This window comes from Notamacropus eugenii, chromosome 7, assembly GCF_028372415.1.
Source record: "Notamacropus eugenii isolate mMacEug1 chromosome 7, mMacEug1.pri_v2, whole genome shotgun sequence".
NCBI classification, from domain to species: Eukaryota; Metazoa; Chordata; class Mammalia; order Diprotodontia; family Macropodidae; genus Notamacropus; species Notamacropus eugenii.
In genome coordinates, this window is record NC_092878.1 from 3,153,243 (window position 1) to 3,178,376 (window position 25,134).

The 25,134-nt window shown below is 38.5% G+C and overlaps 1 protein-coding gene across 6 annotated transcripts in view; it reads left to right on the plus strand.

The window, feature by feature from the left end:
• ATP8B4 (ATPase phospholipid transporting 8B4 (putative)) overlaps nt 1-25,134 on the plus strand; it is a 339,741-nt gene that overhangs the window by 239,753 nt on the left and 74,854 nt on the right. For all 6 annotated transcript variants that reach the window (XM_072623610.1, XM_072623613.1, XM_072623609.1 and 3 more), the window contains 3 exons: nt 8,114-8,302; nt 11,603-11,718; nt 23,275-23,439. In XM_072623610.1, coding sequence (XP_072479711.1) covers nt 8,114-8,302; nt 11,603-11,718; nt 23,275-23,439 — 470 coding nt within the window. The remainder of the gene's footprint in view (nt 1-8,113; nt 8,303-11,602; nt 11,719-23,274; nt 23,440-25,134) is intronic.

The following is a 25,134-nucleotide window of genomic DNA, read 5'->3' on the forward strand; positions in this document are numbered from 1 at the left end:
TTCTGGTTGGACAGAGAATTGTCCAATTTGCAAAGGACGTAAAGGTAGGAGGGATAACTGACATGTTGGTGCGAGACAACTTGGCTAGTGGATGGAGCACTGGATGGGGAGCCAGGAAGACCTGAGTTTGAATCCTGCTCCAGACACTTAACTAGTTCTATGACCCTGGGCAAGTCACTTAAGCTCTGTCTGCCTCAGTTTCTTCAACTATAAAATGAGGATAATAAAAGTATCTGTCTCCCAGGGCTGTTGCAGGGGTCAAATGAGGTAACATGTAGAGAGCTTTGCAAACCTGGAAGCATCATGTAAATATTAGCTCTTGTTATGTTGAGTGAAAGAGTCTGGATCTAAAAAAAATATCAAAATATTAGAATAAAGGGTAGCCTATATAATAGCGTGAAATTCAATAAGGATGCAGATGAAATTCCTTAGCTGAACTTCATAAATATAAGATAGGAGAAATATAGAGCTAAACAGTTCTTCCTGAGAAAAGTATCTGGGGAATTTAGTGTACTTCTTACTTACCATAAGGCAATAGCCGAAGAAGGTAACTTTATTTTAGGATCCTCCACAAGGTTCCAGTCCTATGACATTACTGTGGGTTCTTGAAGTCTCTCCCTGCAGAGAACAAGCTCTGGAACATTCCATCATGCTGAAAAGGCTTTGACTATGGCTGTGGCAATAGACTGGGTCTGTTTTCTGAAGACCAGGCTCACAGTTTACAGTCACATTACCAGCAGGCTGGCCACCTGGTGAATTTTTTTTGATCATGGCAATCCATGAAATGCAGAAAATATTAAAATGACTTCAGTTTTCCATGGATACTTTCTGTTTTTGCAGTGCTCAGTGACAGCTTGGAGGAAGAGACCGAGGGTGCTGTCACGGTTTTTAAGCCATTAATAAACTTTTATTTGACTATTACTTCTCTAAATGTGAGATCCTTGCCCAAGGAGTACACATTCCTGGAGGACTTGAATGATACCAATCTTGGTATTCTCGGCATAAACAGAGCCAGAAGAAAGAAGGAAGTTGCAGCTAAGTGGAAGGATGTTCACAGGAACTCCTTGGAGAAACAAAGAAGGGAGTTAGTGGTATGAGTTTTATCATGCATCCAAACACAACGAGAAAGATTATTTCATGGAATATTTGTTTTTTGTTATCATATATTCCAGTAAATGGTAAGTTTTTGCAAAAAAGCTGTCATGACAGTAATTGAAGCTTATGTGCCAACATTGGTTACTGAGGAAAAAATGATAGAGAAATTTTTTGAAGAACTTCATAAGACCCTCCAGATTAAGTATTCACTCTGATAATTGATAAGTTCAATACAAAGGTGGAAAAAAGATAAAGATGGAGAAAAATATCTAGGAAAACCTGGTTCAGGAAGAAAAAATGAGAGAGGCCAAAGAATTCTAAATACATTGAAGCCTCACAGAGTTAAGATCATAATTATTAAAAAGCGAGAAGAAAAAATAATGAGAAAAAGATATGGCATATAACTGAAACATTTTTTCCATGCTTTTAATATTTTATGCTCCTTCAAATGCCTTTTACATTGACTCCTCAATGCCTTCATGATTATGTTACCTCTACTATGGATATCCTCTCTATACTGGATTCATTCTATTTCCCCAACCTCTTCTCTTCCAAAGTCCTTATTACTGTTGAGGGCATCACTATTTTCCAAGTTCGCCAGGCTCATAGCCTAGGTATCATTCTCAGCTCTTTACTTTCATTCACCCCCCCCCCAATCTTTTGCCAAGGACTGTCAGTTTCAGCTTCATCTCTTAAATATGCCACCTTTTCTCCTCTGGTACTGCCACTATTTTTGTGCAGACGCTCATTACCTCATGCCTGGACCACTGCAATAGTCTTCTGATGGGTCTGCGTGCCTCATGTCTTTTCCCATTCCAGTCCTTCCTCTATTTAGTTGCCAAAGTGATTTTCCTAAAGTTCGGTTCTAACCATGCCAACTCCTATTCAGTAAAATCCAACTGCTCCCTATCATCTCCAGGAGCAAATACAAAAATTACAAATACAGGCACATAATTTGGTCCTGGACTATTTAAAAAAATTTAAATAAAACATAGAAAATGGGTAATGGAAATGATGTCAACATGAACTAGAATAATTTTACCTGAAATTTTAATGTAAATTAATTGCTTTAACAGAGAGACCAAAAAAGCCCAGAAAGTGCATTAATCAGCCATCTTACTTATCAGCAAGAGATTATTGCCAGATAAACACTATGTTAGAATATAAACTCCTTTATAAAATCTTTTGCAGAAGGATGATGGACTCCCAAAGCAGAGAAACTAGACATGTTTAGTTGAGGAAGACAGTCAATAATGGACAGTGATTCTAAAGGCATTCAAGGTTGAAAATGGAAGGGAGAAACAAGCAAAAGAAAAATGGAAAGCATTTGCAAAATTCATTTTAATTAAGTATTTCCTTCACCAAAGACAACGGAACTACCACTTGGACTATAACATCTTAGTCCCAAGGTGCTTACAGAGGAACTAAAAATGTCATTGAAGAAAATATAGATGGAAAAAGTAACCATGGTGGACCAAGTCTATAGTCAGTCCAGAAGCATTAGACACTTACTATGTGTGAGGCACCATGTTGAGCTCTAGCAATACAAAGAGAAGCAAAAGATAGTGACTGTCCTCAAAGTGCTCACAGTCTGATGGGGGAGACAGTATACAAAGAAATACATATACAAATATACAAACTATATGCAGGAGAAATAGGAAATAATCAACAAAGTGAAGATATCGGGAAAGGCTTCCTGCAGAAGGTGGATTTTAGCTGGGACTTAAAGGGAGCCAGGAAATCCAAGAGACACAAATGAAAAGGGAGAGAATTCCAGGGGTGGGAAACAACTAGAGAAAATATCCTCAACCCACAAATGGAATGTTTTGTTTGTGGAAGTCAGGAGGTCAGTGTCACTGGATCAAAGTATATGTGTTTGCATAGGGTGGGATGGTTGGAGGTGGTATAAGGTATAAGAAGACTGAAAAAGTAAGGAGAGGCTAGACTTTGAAAAGCTTTGGACAGTGAAGAGAAGATTTTTGTATTTGATCCTGGAGATGATAGAGAGCTGCTGGATTTTATTGAATAGGAGTTGGCATGGTTAGACCCGAACTTTAGGAAAATCACTTTGACAACTGAATAGAGGAAGGCCTGGAAAGGGAAAAGACATGAGGCAGGCAGACCCACCAGGAGACTATTGCAGTGGTCCAAGCATAAGGTAATGAGGGTCTGCACCAAAATGGTGGCAGTGTCAGAGGAGAGAAGGTGGCATATTTAAGAGATGAAGCTGAAACTGACAGTCCTTGGCAAAAGATGGACTGGGGAGGTGTGTGTGTGGGGGTTTGAATGAAAGTAAAGAGCTGAGAATGATACCTAGGCTGTGACCCTGGAGAACTTGGAAAATAGTGATGCCCTCAATAGTAATAAGGACTTTGGAAGAGAAGAGGTTGGGGAAATAGAATGAATCCAGTATAGAGAGGATATCCATGGTAGAGGTAACATAATCATGAAGGCATTGAGGAGTCAATGTAAAAGGCATTTGAAGGAGCATAAAATATTGAAAGTATGGAAAAAAACCCTTAGACCCTGTAAATACTAATAAAGGTGAATAAGACAACATCAGTGACTAGTGACCTGTATGCTCACTTTCCTCTCTATACAAAATCTTTAGGAGAGTCAACTATGTACATATTGAGGGCAACCTTGATGAGAGCTTTCATAGGGAATAAGCAGGCTTTCCTAAATGATATTCAACAATAGATTACATTTTTTTAAAACCATTTTATAAGTAATTGAACTATCTAGAGAATATAAGATCTCACTGGGCCTATTGTTAATTAATTGCAATAAAGCATTTGATTTGGCAGAACAGAATGCTGCCTTATAGCTTCTCTTCGAATAATATGTCTCTGAAGTGTACATCAAAATCATTCAAGATTCCTTTGAAGATATAACAGAAATAGCATTATTCATTAACTCTCAGATCATAAACATCAGGCAAAGCATAAAACGGGGAGATGTATGCTCCCTAAAGGTGTTTGTCATTCAGATGGAAGAGGTCCAGCAAAGAGTCCAGGTCGAAGAGGGATTCCCTGTTGATGGTGAGGTCCTCCAGATGCTTCTGTTTGAAAATAACATGATGCTGATTTCATCAAGCTCCAGGGCATTGCTGAACCTCCTGAAGGAGATCTGTGATCACTCAAAAGATTTTGGCACACACAAAAGACCAAGTGAATGAAGAAAGTCTTTTGCTCAGATTATCACATGCACTTGGTTGGACACCCCAGAGAACTTGTCCATCGGTATGTGTATATGGGACAGGCAGTACAGATGGACAGTCATCTGGGCCTAGAGTTGAACAGTAGAGCAATTTCTCTTGGAAATTGCAAATCTCCTTAACTAACTAACTCACTAGCTAGCTAACTAACTAACCCTAAGATTCCCATGAAAGCAAAGGCTTGATTTTTTAAGGCTCATCATTCCACTGGTGTTACTATATGACAAGAAAACAATTCAAATGAATATCACATAGGGGACAATGGAGGGATATCTGGTAGGTGACAGCAGGCTGAAACATATAACCAATGAGGAACTCCAAAGAATTAGAGGAATAAAAAGTATCATGAAAGAATTGTATAATAGGAGGAGAAGTGGGTTGGTAATTTGGCAGCAAGGAGGGATGATAAGTGAATAGCCAGCCAGATTGTTCCACTGGCACCCTTAAAATGTCAGAAGTAGAAGCAAGGAAGGCCTCTGAACATTGATTAGACCCTGTGTGATGAACTTGTGGGAGCACATAAGAGTCAAATAAGATAGATGGTCATTGATGCATTGTGAGCTCTTATATCATTGGAGGGAGCTTCCAAATTTTTGTGATCTCAATTCTATTTAAATGTTTGCCTAACCAAGAATATTATAAGGAAGAGTATGTTAAATTTAGGGAGGAAACTGAAACGACAGTGACTAAGTCATTTGCCTATGGTTACACAGCTAATTACTGAGTCAGGATTCGAACTTCTTGACTTCAGGTCCACTGAGCCACTTAGCTTTTTTCTTTCTTAGACTATTACCCTTCACTGCCTACACTCTCCTCTCTTCCCTTCCTCAATCTCTTGGTGAAGTAATTCAATTATACTCTGCCCTCTCCACTTGAGTCTCTCACCCTCTTCTCCTTCTGTCAAGTCTTAACCTTGTATTGCTCCCACCATCTACTGCCTTCCTGTTTACATGCTGCTGAGCTGAGCTGGCAAAACTGTGTGGACTGGGTTCACTACAGATTTATGTTACATGATCTCAACTAAACCGTCTCTGAAAGATGAAGGGCCTTTTACGCCTTCCTAGCTGAATCATGATCCTGTTTAGCACAGTAGCTATTCCAGATCTTTCCATCCCTTTTTCCAGGGCCTCATCTTAATTAGTCTTGCTTCATATTTCACTGAGATTGTTCTATCTTTACCTCTTTTTTTATCTCATGTCACTCCATTATTTCGTTCTTTATTTCTGTCTCACAACATTAGACTCAGACATGTTTTCAGTCCCAGTGCATACTCCCTGATTATTATTCCTTGGCATATGTCTTTTCCCCTACTTTACTGTAAGACTTTTGAGGTCAGGGACCTCCTTGTTTTTGTATTCATGTACATTACTATGTGCCAGGCACTTAATAGAGTACCTGGCACATAGTTAATACTTAATAAATGATTTTTCACTCTGAGTCAATTCAACCAGAACTGATAATGTGTCTTCTCCATGCTAGGCACTCTCCTATGGACTGGAGATATATAAGATTTAGAATAACCAGCTTTTGTCATCAAGTAGCTCACTTCATACTTGTTCAGTCACATCGGGATTTCTGTGTTCAGACCTGAGCACCATGTTTTGGAAAGTACATTCAGAGGAAGGCATTCAAGATGGTGACTGTTTCATGGAGCACATGTCATAAGAAGATCTATTGAAGAAACTGGGGATATTTATCCTAGGAAGAGAAAGCTGGAGGAGGAGGAAGATGATAGTGGTTTTCAAGTATTTGGTGAACTACCCAGTGAGAAGGAGACCACATTTGCTGTTTTGGTTCCAGTGGTATTAGAGAGGCAGTGGCATTAGTTACAGAGAAACTCACTGCAAGAAAAAAATTTCTTAACAAGTTGAATTTTATGAGTGTAATGAGCTATTTTGGGAGATAGAAGGTTACCCACTCAACAAAGGTCTCCAGGGGGAGGTTGGGTGACTATTTGCTGGCAATTTGTAAAAGGGAGGGCCACTCAAGTCTTGGCAATATAGGGTTAGAGATCACTGGCTCATACATCTAGTCAAAGGGACCTCTGAGGCTATGCTGTCCAACTTCTTTATTTTATTAAGGAGGAGACTGAGGCCCAGGGAGGCTGTGACTTTTCCAAGGTCACACAAGCACATGAGAGGCAGGAGTTGAACCTAAGTCCTCTGACTCCAGAGGCCAGTGCTCTCTTTCATCCCAAATGGTGTCTGAGGTCTCTTTCCACTGAATTCTGTGATTATTTAGTCAACAATTTTATGTTTGAGTCCTCTTTGTGTTATGAACAGCTCATGGTGTAGTTCCTTGTTGGGGTTTGATAAATATTTTTTGAATAAATGCTGTTACTAATAATGAATATTGAATGAATGTTAAGGAGAATATTGAAAACTATTGACATATATATATATATATATATATATATATACACATACATATATATGTTGCTACTAAAGTTATTTTTGGTGTTTTGATGCTTCTTATACTGCATTTGAACAATTCTAGTTTTGCTGTATGTTGAATTGGAACATGGTTAAGACTTTAAAAAAATGTCTTAAGGGATAAAATGAATTGCTGAGTTTTTCTTCTTTAACAATTCAATTGTATGAAATAAAGACCAGATTCTATACTTTCATGAAAATAAATTCAGTACTAAAAGCTGTTGCTTATGACCATTGCCACCACCATCACCACCACGACCACCACGACCACCACTACCATGACCACCACCACGACCACCACGACCACCACTACCATGACCACCACCACGATGACCACCACCACCACCACCATCATTGATTTTTTTGAGGAAGAAATACTAAGACCTTGACTGGCATCTATCTAAAACTCATGAATCAGAGGACCTGGATTTGAATTCCATCTTTGCTACGTATAATCCTGGATTATAGGTACCAGAGAAGTGAAATGAAAAAATAAAAATGCCAACTTGAAAATTCATTAGTCAAATTCACCAACTCACGGATCTGAGAAAGGTTACTAGAAATCAGGAAACCCTCCGTAGGTTATGAACGATGATGATGAAAGAAGCTATTGATAAGACATAAAATTAGGAATGTTCTTTCCTCAACTGGTGGAGGAAGTTCAAAAAAGCAAAGATAGATTTGGAAAATATCTACATTTCTTCAATGTAACAAGTGTGAGCTAGAAGATTCAGGTTTCCAGGGTCCAGATCCAGGACCCCTTACATTATGAAGAGACTGTGAAAAGCTGAAAGACTTGTTGCTGAAGGAGATGTATTATGGGGGAAAGAGGACACAAATCAGTGGCTAGAGATGAAAAGTGACTGAAAGAGCCTGGTGGGAAAACTTTCGTATACAAAACAAACTTGTTTGAGGGAAACTTTTTATTTATTTTCAAGTTTTGTTGTGGTTCCTTTTTTTCTCATGTGAGAATTAAGAAAGTCGGCAAAGTATAAGTTGCTGTCATTTACATGAGTCTTTGAGGTTTACAAAGTGCTTCCCATAGATTATCCCATTTAATCCTTCCAACAACCCTAAAACGTAGAAATTATTAGGCCCATTTTACAGATGAGAAAACTGAGATTCAAAAAAATTAAGTGAATCCCCCATAACCACACAGGTAGTAAGTATCTGAGGGGGGATTTAAACTATCTACTGTGCCACGTTACTTCTCTAAACAAATAAATTCCTTGTACTTGTCCTTATACCTTATACCTTCCAATCTTCTAAGTTGTAAGACTTTCTAGAATACTTTTTGAGCCCAGTGCAAGATCTTAACTTCTGCTTTAAGACCATCATATTTACTATGTCTTCTGCTGTTTTATTTTAGGAAAACTAACTTACCAAGTTCAGTCACCTGATGAAGGAGCTCTAGTAACGGCAGCAAGAAATTTTGGATTTATTTTTAAGTCTAGGACTCCAGAAACCATCACAGTGGAAGAAATGGGAAAAGTTGTTACTTACCAGCTACTTGCCTTTTTGGATTTTAACAATGTCCGAAAAAGGATGTCTGTAATAGGTACAATCAATACCTTTGCTTTTTAAAAAATATCTTTTGTTTGCAGGACACTGATATAGAAAGTTATACTCATTTGCTATAATCTTTTTATATTGCAGTGACTAGAGCATGGGACTTGGAGTCAGCAATGCATGGATTAAAATCTAGTCTTAGACACTTAGTAGCTGGATAACCCTGGGCTTAATTTCTTAATGCCTCAGTTTCCTTTTCTGTAAAGTGGGAATAAACATGGCATCTACCTCATAAGGTTATTGAGAGGATCAAATGAGATCACATATGTGTTGCCAAATCTCAAAATGCCATGTGTTAGCTATCAGTATTACTATTACCAATGATGATAAGGCAATTCATTCATTCATTCAAAAGCATTTATTAAGTGCCCACGATGTGACAGTTCTGGGCAGCTAAGCCTGAAATCAGAAAGATTCATCTTCCTGAGTTCAAATCTGGCCTCAGACACTTAGTAGTTATATGACCCTGACCAAATCAATCACGTAACCCTGTTTGCCTTGGTTCCTCCATCTGTAAAATGAGCTGGAGAAGGAGATGGCAAACCGCTCTAGTATTTTCATCAAGAAAACCCCCGATGGGGTCACCACAATGAGTTAAATCCAATGGAAACAGCTGAACAACCACATGAGACAGGCACTGTGCTAGGAACTAGAGATACAAAGATAAAATTAAAATAATCTCTATGCTCAAGGTGCTTATATTTTATGGAGAGGAAAGCCTGGAGAACAGATAAGTGAATACAGAATAAGGACACAGTCATTTATGGGTGGGAAGAGGAGGCATTAGCAGTTGGAGGACCTGCCATTTTGGTATTTGCAAATGGCCTATAAATACAAGAAAATAATAAATAAATGAAAATAATAATAATAAAAACAAAGTACAATGAAATCCATTTCTATGGACAGCAAATGGAATGTACATATAGGTGCATCATGGAGTGGTTTGATCAGCAAGTACTGGGACCTTCACTCTTAGCAGGTGAAAGTAGATCAAAAGAGATGTGTGAAAATATTCCCCTTTTGTGGCCAGCATTTTGCAGGTTTGTTTTTCCTCTGCCACAATACTGTGTCATCTTCATATGTCTTTTGAGTAAGTGTGTTTGTGGTGCCTCTTTACTTTAAAAAAAAATTTATCAATGTGATCTGTCTTCTCTTTATGGTATCCCAGGGAAGTGCTATTAGTGCTTCTTTGACTTAGTACTGGCTTCTCATTGGTTTGGCGTCTTGAAAACACTTTAGCTATGCAGGGAGTACTTTTGGCCTTCCCCTAAGATGATCACTTTATGTCATTTGACATATTGTTGTCTGTGGAGAAATTGCTGTCTGATCAAAAAAATCTGATGTTTGTCTTAATACATCCCATATGAGGAAAGGTAATGTTCTCCCATACACTAAATGAACAACTTCTTGAGTATTGCTGTGTATCAGGAGGAATTTTAAGCAGGATCCCTGCCAAGACAAAATGACATCTGTTTGATAAAACAGGGGCAGACTAGGAAGAAGGGAGACGATTCTAGAATTCTGGCTCTCCCTTGGTCTTTCCAAATAACATATTGTATGAAATGAAAACATAGAAATCACTTGAGTTCCCTTGAAAACTGCAAGAAGAATTTAGATCAACTAATTCTTTAAATTAATGCGATGTAATTTTGGCAACGAGGTGGCACAATGGATAGAGTACTGGACCTGGAATCAGGAAGACTTATCTTTGTGAATTCAAATCTGGCCTCAGATGCTTACTAGCTGTGTTACCCTGGCCACGTCATTTAATCCTGTTGGCCTCAGTTTCTTCATCTGTATACTGAGCTGGAGAAGGAAATGGTAAACCACTCCAATATCTTTGCCAAGAAAACCCCCAATAGGGTCACGAGTTGGATGTGATTGAAAAAAGAAGACTGTATAATTTTATTGCCAAAGGCGGGTAGGATATTTTATTTTGCGATAAGGCCTCCTGCCCCCCCACCCCACCTCATTCTTCATCGGTTGTTGGTATGGAACATCAACAATCTATATTTTCGCCTATGTTGGGCTGTAGTTATACCTATCAGTTTTCTCTTTCTTTTGTGATATCAATGTATATTTAAACCAACATGTATTTGTTGACCACCAGGCCACCTGGATCAGCATTGGGCTAAGTGGTTTGAGGATAGTGTCTTGTGTCTTTTGACTAGTAAGGATAGCACCTTTGTCATAGCCTATATATAATGGTGTTACACATACAAGGGAGTCAGGCACATGTTATTGAGTTCAAATTTGCAACCAAGACTAAAGAATTTTTACAGACAAGCATGTAACTTATTCAGGAAGGCTAGGTAGGGAAAAATCTTGACTATCCTTAGACACTTGTTCTTGTGTTTAGAAAAAAAGGGTTACTACCAGGCAAAAAATATTTAGGCTAAATTTGGGTGACAGATTGATGATTTAGGACTGAAGGGTCTTTAGACATTATTTAGTATATCCCTTTCATTTTGTATATGGGAAACCAAGGTCTAGAAAAGTATCTTGACCAAGGTCACAAAGCTGGTAAATACGTAAAACTGGAGTTACAACTCTGGTTTCCTGACTTCAAACCTAATGCTTGAGGTGGTGGTAGGGAGGGACAGGGAGAGGGCATAGTTCTTGACCAGTGAATTCCATAAATATTAAGCACTATGCTAGGTCCTAGAGGGATTAAAAATAACAAACAATTCCTCTCCTCAAAGACCTTAAAGTCTGATAGGAAGATCAGATTCACATACACATACTCATGCACACACAAACTGTAATAGGAGGTATAATATGAAGTTAAACATTGCTATATGATACTCTAGATCAGATCAGAAGAATAATTTTTGGCTGAAGGGATCAGTTAAAAAAATTACAGGTCTCAATGTGAAATGGTTTCTTTAAAGCATGTTTATGGTTTTACCTATATAGGAAACTCCCTGCGAAGAAACTCCCTTCAGCAATACAAATAAATAACTGCTCTGTAACTTATCATCTTAGAGTTTTGGGTGTGGAAAGGTCACATGACTTTTCCAGAGATTACACAATAGTACATATCGAGGCAGGGCTTGAACCCAAATCTTTTTGACTCCAAAGCCAATTCTCTGTTCAATAAATTAAAGTCATCTCTCAGCACTGCTCTACGACTTGTGCATCTTGGAACACCAAGTCAGGAAAATGAAATTACTAGCATCAGATATGGTGCCTTTTCATCAAGGGCCTACAGTCAGCCCTTGGTAAGTAAGGTCTGATTGAGGTAATATTACTCAATGATAATACACTGTTTCAAACGTTTTATTTTTAGTTCAAAACCCAGAAGGACAGATAAAGCTGTATTGTAAAGGAGCAGATACCATTCTGTTTGAAAAACTTCATCCTTCCAATGAAGAACTTATGACATTGACATCAGATCATCTCAGTGTAAGTGCCTCATGTTTTCCATCCAGTAAGGATGGTACTTTTCCCATACTTTATGGATGTGGATCACTTCCATCTATGGCTTAGTAGATCTCTGGGGGAACTGGCTGAGGCGCATAGGGGTTAGATTACTGGACCAGAGATAAGTGTCAGAGGCAAGGTTTGAATCAAGCATTATTAATCATTATTAATCATCATTATTTATTAATTATTATTAATCATTAATCCTAAACCCAGCACTCTATCTGTTGTGCTATGTTGTCTATTGTCTATCTATCTATCATCAGTTTGTCTAGCCATGTCTCTCTCTCTACATGTATACATTTACATACACATATCTACATACATATACACGTACACACACATATGTCATTCATTGCCAGGGCCCCAAATTTCATGACTTATTGGCCAACCTACTCACCTACACACATATGTAATGCATAATACAAGCTATGTGGCATATACATGTATATGCATGTTTATATCTACATGTATCTGTGTCTATGTGTGTATGTCTATGTACACCTGTGCACACGGTTTCACTAGGTCTGGAGCTGGTAGAATAGTTGGTTCATTGTTCTTGAAGAAGATGAAAATAATGTCACTATGTTGGCGTCATACGGTGTGTCCAGCTGTGGCCGATCAGACCAGTACAAGCTCGGAAGGCTCTACCACAGGTTGGGCCCAATAAGAGTGTCAGACCTGGCTCAGATTCCGTCTCTGACATTTGCTAGACCTCTGTCATAGTTAGGTTGTGACCTGCATTGGTGGAGAGAATTCTTATAATGGGAATTTTCTGTACTGACTAAATATCAGGTCCTTTTATAGTCACATAGAGGTACATGTAAATAATGTGATGAAGTATGCACACATGTGAAGTCAGTCATCTGTGTGCCAGATTGTTGCCTGGAAAATACCTTGCAGAGCTCATCACTCTGCTGTGAGCCTCAAGGAGGCTTGCCCTCAATGGATTAACCAATTTATACTTCATCACTTCCATGATCTCATTGCTGTGGATACTCTCTCCTTGGATGCAAATCATATAACCTATCTAACCCAACTCCTTGAGGAATGTGACTCTGGGCTATGGTCTTCCACAAAGAATCCACCCAGTATATTGGGAGCATACTGGTTTTAATTTTGTATTTTTCTTCTCATTGTCTCATATAGCACCCTGCACCCTATGGGGCTTAATAAATGCTTGTTGGATTGGTCTGGTTTGGATTGGATTGGATTGGAGCTTCTCTTTGGGTCTTTATAAACTTCAGGTATACAGTGGAACACTCAGGTTGTCCATCTTACTATCCATTACATGGCCCATCTTCTTTTCTGATCACATATTTGCTTAATCATATCTCATATGCCAATTTTTGAGCATAATTCATAGTTGGAAATATGGTACTACTTATTTGTGCCTACCTTGCATTGCTCCATTGCCTTCTGGGTCATTTGCAACTATGATTTCTAGAATATTATGGTATTCCAATGCTTACAATCTTAGAGAATGCCTGCGAAAACATTTGTATTGAAATATATCTTTGCACTGGGGAGCAGCTTAGCATCCTTAAAAACACAACATAATTTCCCAAATGCGATCCTAGCCATCTTTCTTCCCCTTCAATTCTGTACTCACCCCACTATCTGCGTGCAATATCTGTTCTAATTAGTGTTCTCATTCAGAATGGGCCATCCTATTACATGTTATGATATGGACAATAAAAATTTTTATATATTTTATTTTTCCTATATAGATTCTTAGGCACAGCTTTTGTGCATAATCATGGATCTCATTGAATATCCACTACTTGGTTCTATCAGAATAATATCACCTGCTAATAGGCACACCTGGAAGATATCACCCATCCATAGGGAACCTCTCTTCTCTAATGTTATGTACTATATTCTCTGTGACAAAGATGAGCTCTTTAGAGAATGTATGTCTCCATGTTTTATGACTCATCTGATACTAGCAGAGAGTCAAAGAACAAAGTTATCTATGCATTTGTCAGGAACTCCTGAATGATCTTGGTATTTGTGTAAGAAAGAACTGTTAAGGCTATGTTTTACTTTACCAATTCAAACGTTTTCCTTCCTTCCTTCCTTCCTTCCTTCCTTCCTTCCTTCCTTCCTTCCTTCCTTCCTTCCTTCCTTCCTTCCTTCCTTCCTTCCTACCTTCCTCCCCTCCTTCCTTCCTTCCCTCCTTCCTTCCTTCCCTCCTTCCTTCCTTCCCTCCTTCCTTCCTTCCCTCCTTCCTTCCTTCCCTCCTTCCTTCCTTCCCTCCTTCCTTCCTTCCCTCCTTCCTTCCTTCCTTCCTTCCTTCCTTCCTTCCTTCCTTCCTTCCTTCCTTCCTTCCTTCCTTCCTTCCTTCCTCCCTTCCTTCCTTCCTCCCTTCCTTTCTTCTTTCCCTTCCCTCCCTCCCTTTCTTTCTTTCAACTCAGGAAGGTATTGTTATTCTCAGCATCTCTCAGGGACATATGGAACTATAAAAATGTGACCTGCTCTAGAAAATTGTTCGAAAAAGTCTAACCCTAACCTTCCCACATTTTCATGGATATGCATGTAGATCTTTCTCATAAAGATTTTATAAAGATTGAAAAGTAGACATGTTAGCAATTATTGATGTTACTTTTATCACCTTTATTGGTCAGTAATATTGTTCATGATTTTTCCGTTAATCCCCTAAATTATCTTGTGCTTCCTCAGTCCTTTCCAGATAAGGTTACCTCTAGAACAGCTTCCCTTTGTGTGTAAATGACCTGGACCAACTACTTTTCTTGATCTCATTTTAAGTGCCATTTTTCTTTGCTTTGTGGTTGGATGAACACTCCATTAATACATATCTGGGATACATTACAGATGGTAATGAGCTGACCCCAGAATTTAACAGGTGACAGAAAATCAAGTAGGTTGCCTTTTGGGATATCATCAGGTACTCTTATTGACAAGGTTCTCTCTGAATCAAAGGACTATATAATTCTTCAGGAAAGGCTGGATACCCCTGTTAATAATTTCCTATTTATCCTGTATGTAGCTTGTTTTATAAATGCTTGTTTGCATGCTGTCTCCGCCATTAGATTATAAGTTCCTTGAGGGTAGGAATTGTCTTTTGACCCTTTTTGTATCCCTAGCACTTAGTACAATGCCTGGCACATAGCAGGTGCTTAATAAGTGTTTATTGATTGATTAATAGCTGGCAGGCATATAGTGCTATAACCTCTGAAAGGTTGAAGTTAAATATTACCCACATGGCACTGGAGAGGCACATGGAATTTGTGGGAAAGCTTTAACCCATTAAAAAGTGAGTAGTTGCACAGAAAAAGTTATGTAGAGTATCATCAAGGAAATGTATAACTGTAAAAAGAACCCATTTGGTATCCTTGACACTGCTGATAGATAGCCCTAATATCCAGACAATGTGTAGAGATCATGATGAAGGCCCATAGCATGTTGGCTATATGCCTTGTGGTGAATTTATGGGAGAAAATGGCACAGTCTCGATAGACTTAGATGGACTGCAATATGCCTCGCTGAAAGAAATACCAAAATTTATAAGATCATAGGTCTACTGAAATATTGGAATATAAGTGCTATTTTAAATTGCTTTGAATAGAACTCAATGGAATGAGCTATCCAAATGTAGGGGTTTTTTTCTGTGATGATTATAGTGATCATGGTAGAAATGTTGACAAGTTTGTTCCATTTTATGTCTTTATGTGAGTTCCAGGAGGCTCCATTTCTCCCTCTTCGCACTGGCAGGCTGTCTTAGACCACATCTGGTACCACCCATAGGCTCCAAGCCAGACATGGCATCCAGCCAGAGGATATCACTACCCCCTCCCCTGCCAGAATACAACCCCCAACCTTTCTGCCAATCCCTCTTTTTCATTTCCCCTCTTGGATTGACACTGAACCTTTATGCCCGCTCTGTGTCTTAGGGAACCCAGAATTCTTTCTTCTCTCTGACTCTGAGACCCACTATTCCATTGCTAATGATGATAGGCAGCTTTGGTGGGGCAGATACCCTCATATAGCCCAGGAACTCCTAGGTCTTACCATAAGCATTGTCTCCAGAACTTTCCATTTGCCTTGCAGCTTAACTCTCCTAAATGTGTTTTCTTCTTCAATTATACTGTGAATTCCTTGAGAGATGGAATTATCTCTTTCCCTAAATTTGTATCCCTTGTATGTAATATAGTATTTGGCACTCATTGCTTAATAAATGCTGTACAATACACTGGACTTGGAGTCAGGAAAACTTGAGTTCAAATTCTGCCTCAAATACTAACCTTGTGACACTGAACATGCCATTTACCTCCATCTGCCTCAATTTCTCCATCTGTTAAATGGAATAATAAGAGCACTGACATCCCAAGTTTGTTGTGAGGATAAAATGAGATAGTCCTTGTAAAGCACTATATGAATGTTAGCTATTATTCATTTATCTATGAATGTTCTCAATGGATTGTGACTCGGTTAGTTGTTATGACTAACCTTTCTTTTAGATTTTGTACTTCTGCTATTTAATTAGGTGACAATATCTGTGATATTCAAGCATCCTCTTCCATAGTGCTTTACAAATGAATTCCTATTGTAAACTCATGTGCTCTTGGTTGCTGTGTGTGTTTTTTTTAATAAAGGAAATACATTATATGCTAACTTAGGCAATTTTGGGCCATGTTGAGCCCTTATTGTGAAGACTTTTATACTGATTAAACTTTTGTAAGAAGGTAAATCTTATCTTTGCCTTTTTCTATTCCTACTTTTTGGCATCAAAGGCTTATTTGAGTATGGCTGGTTGAAATTTTGGCAATTGTTCATGTCTTCTCATCTTCAGACTTTATTCTAATTTCATATAGACTTTGACCTTATGCTAACTAGCCAAATGGTTGACTGTGCAGACAGCTGACTCTGATATGACTTCTACATCAATAACCAACTGTTTCCTACATCAAAATAGGCAGTTTTATTTGCCATAATGTTGCACATCCTTCCTCTTTCCTGAAAATATTTGTGATACATAAACTTCTGAGCAGTCTTTTTAAAAATGTTTATTTATTTATTTTCAGTTTTCAACATTCATTTCCACAAAAGTTTGAGTTCCAAATTTTCTCTCTGTCTTTCCCTTCCCCTCCCCCAAAACTCCATGCATTCTGATGACCTCTTCCCCCAATCTGCCCTCCCTTCTAACATCCCTCCCTTCCCTTATCCCTATCTTCTCTCTTGTCTTGTAGGGCAAGGTAAATTTCTATACCCCATTACCTGTATTTTTTATTTCCCAGTTGTATGCAAAAACAATTCTCAACATTTGTTCCTAAAACTTTGAGTTCCAACTTCTCTTCCTTCCTCTTTCCCCATCCATCCCCACTGAGAAGGCAAGTAATTCAATATAGCCTATACATGTGTAGTTTTGCAAATGACTTCCATAATAGTCATGTTGTGTAAGACAAACTATATTTCCCTCCTTCCTATTCTGCTCCCCATTTATTCTATTCTCTCTTTTGACCTTGTCCCTCTCCAAAAGTGTTTACTTCTAATTGCTCCCTCCTCCCATTTGCCCTCCCTTTCATCATCCCCCCCACCCTGCTTATCTCATTCTCTCTTACGTTCCTGTAGTATAAGATAGATTTTCATACAAATTGAATATGCATGTTATTCCTTCCTTAAGCCAAATGTGATTTTTCCCTTTCACCTCCCCCTTTTTCCCCTCCACTGAAAACGCTTTTTCTTGCTTCTTTTGTGAGAGATAATTTGCCCCATTCTATTTCTCCCTTTTTCCTCCCAATATATTCCTCTCTCACCCCTTAATTTTATTTTTTTAGATGTGATCCCCTCCTATTCAATTCACCCTGTGCTCTCTCTATATATACATATATAAAAATATATGTGTATATATCTACACACACGTGTGTGTATGTATATAATCCCTCCAACTACCCAGATACTGTGAAAAGTTTCAAGAGTTACAAATATTGTCTTTCCATGTAGGAATTTAAACAGTTCAACTTTAGTAAGTCCCTAATGATTTTCCTTTCCTGTTTACCTTTTCCTGCTTCTCTTGATTCTTATGTTTGAAAGTCAGATTTTCTATTCAGCTCTGGTCTTTTCATCAAGAATGCATGAAAGTCCTCTATTTCATTGAATGACCATTTTTTCCTCTGAAGTATTATACTCAGTTTTGCTGGGTAGGTGATTCTTGGTTTTAATCCTAGTTCCTTTGACTTCTGGAATATTCTATTTCAAGTCCTTTGATGCATTAATGTAGAAGATGCTAGATCTTGTGTTATCTTGATTGTATTTCCACAATATTTGAATTGTTTCTTTCTGGCTGCTTGCAATATTTTCTCCTTGACCAGGGAACTCTGGAAGTTGACTACAATATTCCTAGGAGTTTTTCTTTTCAGATCTCTTTCAGGAGGTGATCAGTGAATTCTTTCAACATTTATGTTACCCTCTGGTTCCAGAATATCAGGACAGCTTTCATTGATAATTTCATGAAAGATGATGTCTAGGCTCTTTTTTTGATCATGGCTTTCAGATAGTCCCATAATTTTTAACTTGTCTCTGCTGGATCTATTTTCCAGGTCAGTTGTTTTTCCAGTGAGATATTTCACATTATCTTCCATTTTTTCATTCTTTTGGTTTTGTTTTGTAATTTCTTGATTTCTCAAAAAGTCATTAGCTTCCATCTGTTCCATTCTAATTTTCTAAGTACTGTTTCTTCAGTGAGCTTTTGAACCTCCTTTTCCACTTGGTTAATTCTGCTTTTTAATGCATTCTTCTCCTCATTGGCTGTTTGGATCTCTTTTTCTAACTAATGGATTAACTAATAGAGTTAGTCTATTTTTAAAAGTGTTATTTTCTTCAGCATTTTTTTTGATCTCCTTTAGCAAACAGTTGACTTGCTTTTCACGAATTTCTTGCATTGCTCTCGTTTCTCTTTGCGATTTTTCCTCCACCTCTCTTATTTGATTTTCAAAATCATTTTTGAGCTCTTCCATGGCTTGAGACCATTGCATATTTATTTTGGAGGCCTCTGATGATAAGCATTGTTCTCCCTCATCTGGAAGGATGGAAGAAAATACCTGTTCACCAAGAAAGTAACTTTCTATGGTCTTATTTTTTCCCTTTTTTGGACATTTTCCCAGCCAGTTACTCAACTTTTGAGTCCTTTGTCAAGAGAAGGGTATACTGTGGGGACCTGTAATTTCTCAGTTCCTCCAAGGTGGCACAATCAAGAGAGAGGAGTTTACTCCTCTCCTGGCCTGCACTCTGCTCTGCGAGCTGCCCAAGGTTTTCTGCCTAGGATCTGCAAGTAGCATTCCCTTTCCAGAGCCTCTGACTCCTTCACCATGCCAGCCCCAGGGCCACCAATCAGTGCTGAGATGCAGATCAGTGGCTCAATTCCCCCAGGGGCTTTAGGTCAAGGGCTCCAAAAATGGATGCTGCTGCTGCTGGTGCCACCACTGTCACCCCACCCTGGGGCTGGGTCAGGGGAGGACCATGCTCCCTTCTCACCAAGGTGAAAAAGCTTTCTCACTGACCTTTGAAGACTGACTGTCTTTGGCATTTGTGGGTTGAAGGATCTGAGAATGACTGCTGCTGCTTGGTATTCCATCCCTGAGGCCTGTTCTGCTCCTGTTCCTGCCAGTGCCATGCTTCTGAGAGTGGGCTGGGCTCCGTGAGCTGCGCTCCACTCTGTGCTCTGTGTGATAGACCTTTCCTTTCAACTTTCCAGGCTACTTTGGGCTGGAAATCTCTTTCACTCTGGTGTTTTGTGGCTTCTTCTGCTCTTGAATTTGTTTAGAGTCATTTTTACAGGTATTTTATGGGCTGTAGGGGAAGAGCTAGAGTATGTGCATCTTTCTGCTCCACTGAGTAATCTTTAAGTCTTGGATCATGTATATTTCTCAAGCTGGAGCCATGTTTTCCAACATATTTTTCATCAGTCTCCTCTCTGTACCAATTATTAATGTATATATTGACTTGATTTGTCAGTGTATTTGTACGATTTCCCTTGTCTTCACCAGTTGGAAATATCAACCAGGAATTCTTTTGGCTTACACTCAGTGTGAACAGTTATAAGACAAGATGATGAATTATTTCATGGAATGACATATTTTTTGTCTTTGGATACAATATGAAACTAACTCTGTCAAGCTCCTTTGTTTGTTTCCCCAAGAAAAAGCTGTAAGACATCTTTCCATTTAGTGTCCCTTTGTCTTCAAGGTTCACTTATCATGAGAATTTCAGTACTGAGATGGCTCAGTTCTTCCAAAAGTGGGGAAACTGTAAAAACTGAGATTCTTCACATTTTCTGTCCCCTTAAGCACCACAGCACTCATGTCACTATGAAAGCAAAAGTGGAATTGTAGAGAACGAAGGGATATTTTGTACTCTTTTTTATTTATGGGTTGCCATAGCCAAAGAATGCATTGCTGGTGGGAAGCCCTTCCATTCTTAACTAAGTTTTCTCACACACAGAAGAACTAGTATTTGTACTAAAAACTTTCCCAGCATGGTGGACTCTACTGCTCTGGCCTTTAAGAATAATAACGAAAGTGGCTTGTAGGACAGCCAACATTGTATAGCGATAGAGAGCTGGCAATAGAATCAGGAATGCCTGGGTCAGATTCTGCCACTCATATGTATTGGTATGTAATGCTGGGAATGTCACTTAATCTCTCAATGCCCCAGGCAACTCTCTAAAATTGTAAGCTGGAGTAGATGACCATACGGATTGGTAATGAATTTCTTACTCAGTAGTTCCCTACTCTGGGCTAAAGAAAAAAGTTTCCGTTTTATAGTAACTTAAGGCTTATGAAACATCATTTCATTTGATCCTTAGAGCAATCTTGTGAAGCTGATGATGTAATACAGTGTAAATTTGTTCTATGATCAGAATATTTGGATTCAGATCTTGTTCTGATGCTTACTACCTGTGTGACCATGGGCAAATCACCTCACTTTCCTGGACCTCACTTTCCTTATCCATAAAATGAGAGCGTTTCACTATATGGTGTCTAAGTTGGTGCTGCTATATTACCATATTAAGGATGATGATACTAGTTCAGAAAGGTTACATGTCTTGTTCAGGGTCATACAGTTAGTATCTAAAGTGAGATGTGAGCCCAGGTTTTTCTAGCTCCAGTTTCAGCTCCCCATCTTCTATGTCAAGCTAGGTTACGTATATTGAGAAGTCAGAATTGGACTTTGATGGATATTAACCTTCAACAACTGAAAAAGAGTCATTGCATGTACTTTCTGTGCTCCAGACTCTGCTGTTCTTCTGGAGTCATCTAGAATTATCATGGGAGATAAGTTCTTATCATCTGCTCTTGTGTGTTTGAGCATAGGCTCATCCAAAGAATTAAACTCAATAGAAACTGGTTTCCTCCCAGATTTCCCAACCTTCGGTAACTGAGCTTTTGCAAGAGAATTCTAACAAGTCTGATATGAACTGGCAGCTCTTATGATGTCTTCCTACCTCATAAGAATAACTTTTCAGTGTTGTTGGGAAATTTCTGGAAGTTTCTAGAATCATCTTCCTCCATGGTTCTGTTATGCACTGAATAGCCACTGTCTGTTCAGTCTCAACCATGGCTGTAGTAATCAATTAAGTATTAATGTATTGCATACAATATTTAGTAGGAGACTAAGTTAGCTCACCATCTGAGCAGATGTTAGAGGTTTTTTTTTTTAATTCCTACATGAAAGAGACTATAAATGGAATTGAAAAATATTCACTTTAGAAACTTGGAATTGAAGTGTATTTACCCTACTTCTTTCGAGTTCTGTTTTTAACCCAATATGAACTTTAAGGGAAAATGGATAAAGCTCTTATTTTCTTAGTGATGTGTGTGTGTGTGTGTGTGTGTGTGTGTGTGTGTGTGTGTGTGTGTGTGTGTAGGGGGAAGAGGCAGGGAAGTTGCTATTTTGTATGTGTGTGTGTTTTTGAGGATTCATGGTTTTTGTCAGGCCCTATATTTAATACAAAACATTCTCTGAATCTTTCAAAAACAAACAAATAAAAAACTGCCCGACTTTGAGTATAAAGAATGATGGCTTGGTAATATTGGTTACAAACATAGCTATTGTTTTTGTCTTTGCAATGGAGCTTTCTTGATTTTCTTTTAATCTTTTCCAGAAGGCCTACATTTTTTATTAAAGAAAGTAGCATTGGAATCACAAGCATCAGATCTTTGCAATAGCTAAAGTGTTGGTACCTTAAATTTTCACCTACTTATACATTAAAGTAAAAGAAACATCTTCCTTTCCCCCACATCTTAAAATTGAAATTGACTTATTTTCCAAGAAAGGACATTAGTTTATTCATTGCCTGTTTGCTGCAACCCTCTGGTGTTCAGTTTTTGTGGTTGTTCGTGGTTACTATATGTATTGTTTTTTAAATTAATTTATGCAACAGATCTTGTTAAAATATTCATTTAAATTAAACATTTGTACTTGATGAAATAATGAAATAACTTAATTAGTCTCTTTGTAGTGCTCTCACAGTTTGCTCAATGCTTTTGAGGACATAAGAAATGATTTTATTGCCCAGTGGGATTGTAAGTCACAGGCAAAGACGTGTTTTTGCCAGTTAACTGGGCAAAGGTTCTAGTTACTGGGCAGGAACTAACTAGGTTTCTAGCCCACTAGGGATTCCAGACTGTGGACAACTTGAGAGGAAGGACTGGGGTTTTTTATTTATTTGTTTTGTTGCCCTTTCTTTGTATCTCTGGTGCTTAACCCAGTGCCTGGTACATTGTGGGCACCTAATAGATGCTTATCCATTTGATGTTCCTTTCCTTGGTGGCCTTGCTGTTGGGCTTGTTGAATGTGACTGTCATAACCAGAATACTAACCCAAATGTAAATTAACTTAGTTGAATTCTTTCTTATAGTCATCAGAACATGCATGGCACACACACACACACATACACACACACACACGCACACACTGGATGTACAGTGACATGGAAAGTCTACAATTTCTATGTGTCTTTTTCATGTTTTGCTACATCTTTTTCCCTGTCTGCCCTCATGAGGCCATGTTACATCAATGCCCAGCTCCAGGGTAGTGACCCTGGCTGGGAGTGAGATAGTACTGGAAGGAATTACTTATACTAGGAACATGATCCTTCTTTTGTACATCTTCCCTTTGTTCTGAGAGCAGTAGGGGTCCTTTCATCCTGGAGCACGCTAGGGCTGACAAGCCTCTGTCTTCTCTTCATGGACAAGAAGAGATCTAGCTAAGGGCTCTTCCATGAGTCAAGCAAATGCAGAGTGTGACATTTTATCTCATAATAGTATCACAAGATGGAAACACAATTTGATGGCCTTCAAAATTGAACTAACAAGCAATAATTCATAGTATCTTTCTTGGAATCTTTAGCTTTCTTGACAGTTTAAGTCCCTTAGAAATAAAAAGTAAAGATTTCTGATTTCCGAAAAGAACCTTGCTTATGTTTCAGGATTGTTAAGCAGTGCTCTCTTTTAAAATAGGAAATATTTCATGAGAATGCCCTAACTGCTGTTTTCACCTGCCTGTCTTCTTTCGTAGGAATTTGGAGGTGAAGGACTTCGGACCTTGGCCATCGCGTACAGAGACCTCAATGAAGAATACTTTAAAGAATGGTTTAAACTTCTGGAAGAGGCAAGCAGGGGACTTGATAGGAGAGATGAACGGATTGCTGCAGCATATGAAGAGATCGAAAGAGATATGATGGTATGTGCTCAGAGATATATTGGTAGGAATTTTAAAATGCAACACATGGATGAGCTGTTGAATAAATAATGCTATAAAGAGTAGCTGTTGTTTTCAAACACTGAGTCACATTTTATACATTTATATATTGGCTCTGAGTTTATCCTATATACAAATCTAGGGATAATTCTACCAGAGCTGGCGTAGACTTCCACCTATGCAATTAGAATTCCACAAAGAGTAGGCTATGTGGCAAACTTTTAATTCTCTGTGCCCCTTGGGAACATGTTTCCTTTCATAGGTCTAAGAAATTTGTCACAAGGCAGGACTGTGGTCCTGAACAACCTCGTCGGTCAGTCAGGTCTCTATAGTCTTGTCTGTGTCTACTGGGTTCTTTTGAATCTCTGCTCAGACCACATTTGGCCCTGCCTTTGGGCTTCTGCTGCCCTCTGGAAAGTTCTTGGGTTTGAGTCTTGTTCAAATCACAGCCCAGACACTTACTAGCTACGTAACCTTGAATCAGTAATATGGAACCCCCTCCAAGCCTTCTCAGCTTCAGTTTCCTCATCAGTAAAATGGAATAGTATTCTTCCATTATATTATATAACTATATAAATGGTATTACTTTCCTCATAGGGTTTCTGTGAGGAAAATTATTTATAGATCTTAAAGTGTTTCTATATCTAAACTATTCTTATTTTCATCCCTAGGAATCTGTGAATTTCTTCTTCTGGGCTAAGACCACTGAATATAATTGAAGCAGCCCCCCTTCCCCCAAAGTTGAAAATGTCTAAGCAACTCAAATGTCAAGGAAAGCTAGTGTTTGACCTCAAGAGAAGAAGAAAGGTGACCCTTAAGCCCACTTGACATCACAGGGTCTAAGATATATATATTCCCAGATTATTTTGTGAGATCTTGGGGTCAAACCAATAATTACATTTATGCTGACATCATACAATAGATTTCTTATGAGGTTCTATAGCTTAAGCAATAGAAATCAGTTTTTGCCCCACTTAGTTGACCTATATCTAGGTTCACCTCCCAAAACTTTTTCTATCCCTGTCTCCCTCCACATCAATCAATCAATCCACATATAGTGCTTTAAGGTTTACAAAATACTTTACATACATTATCATTTTTGATGTTCATAGCAACCTGTAAAGCAAGAACTAACAGGTACTACTGATACCTTTTTACAGATGAGGAAACTGAGGCCAGCGGCAGTTGGCATAGCACTTGGTACAGAAGGTACTTGACAAATGCTTGTCGACTGTCTGACTCACTGACTGAAGTGAGTTGCCCTGGTATTATACAGCTAGAGAGACAGGATTCAAACCTATATGTTATCCTGACTCCAAGACTAGAGCTCTATGTATCATACCATGTTGCTTTCCATGGAATGTGATAGAAGGCAGTGTTTGCTGGTTTGGATTATCTATGTCAATGTCTCCCTCCATTAGTGTATACAATTGACTAATCAACTTTATACTATACCTTGCAAAGGCTGTAATTCATAGATAACATAAAAATAATACAAAAATACCACTGCTCCCTTTGCCTAGAATCTGACATTATTGGCTGCAGACTCCTTACTTAGACTATGGAAACTTTAGAATATAGATTGTAGAAAGATTAGATCCAGATTTGGAATCACAGACTTTTAGAGCCAGAAGGGAAGGTATATCTTAAAGTATACTTGGGTGCCTTTAGTTGGGG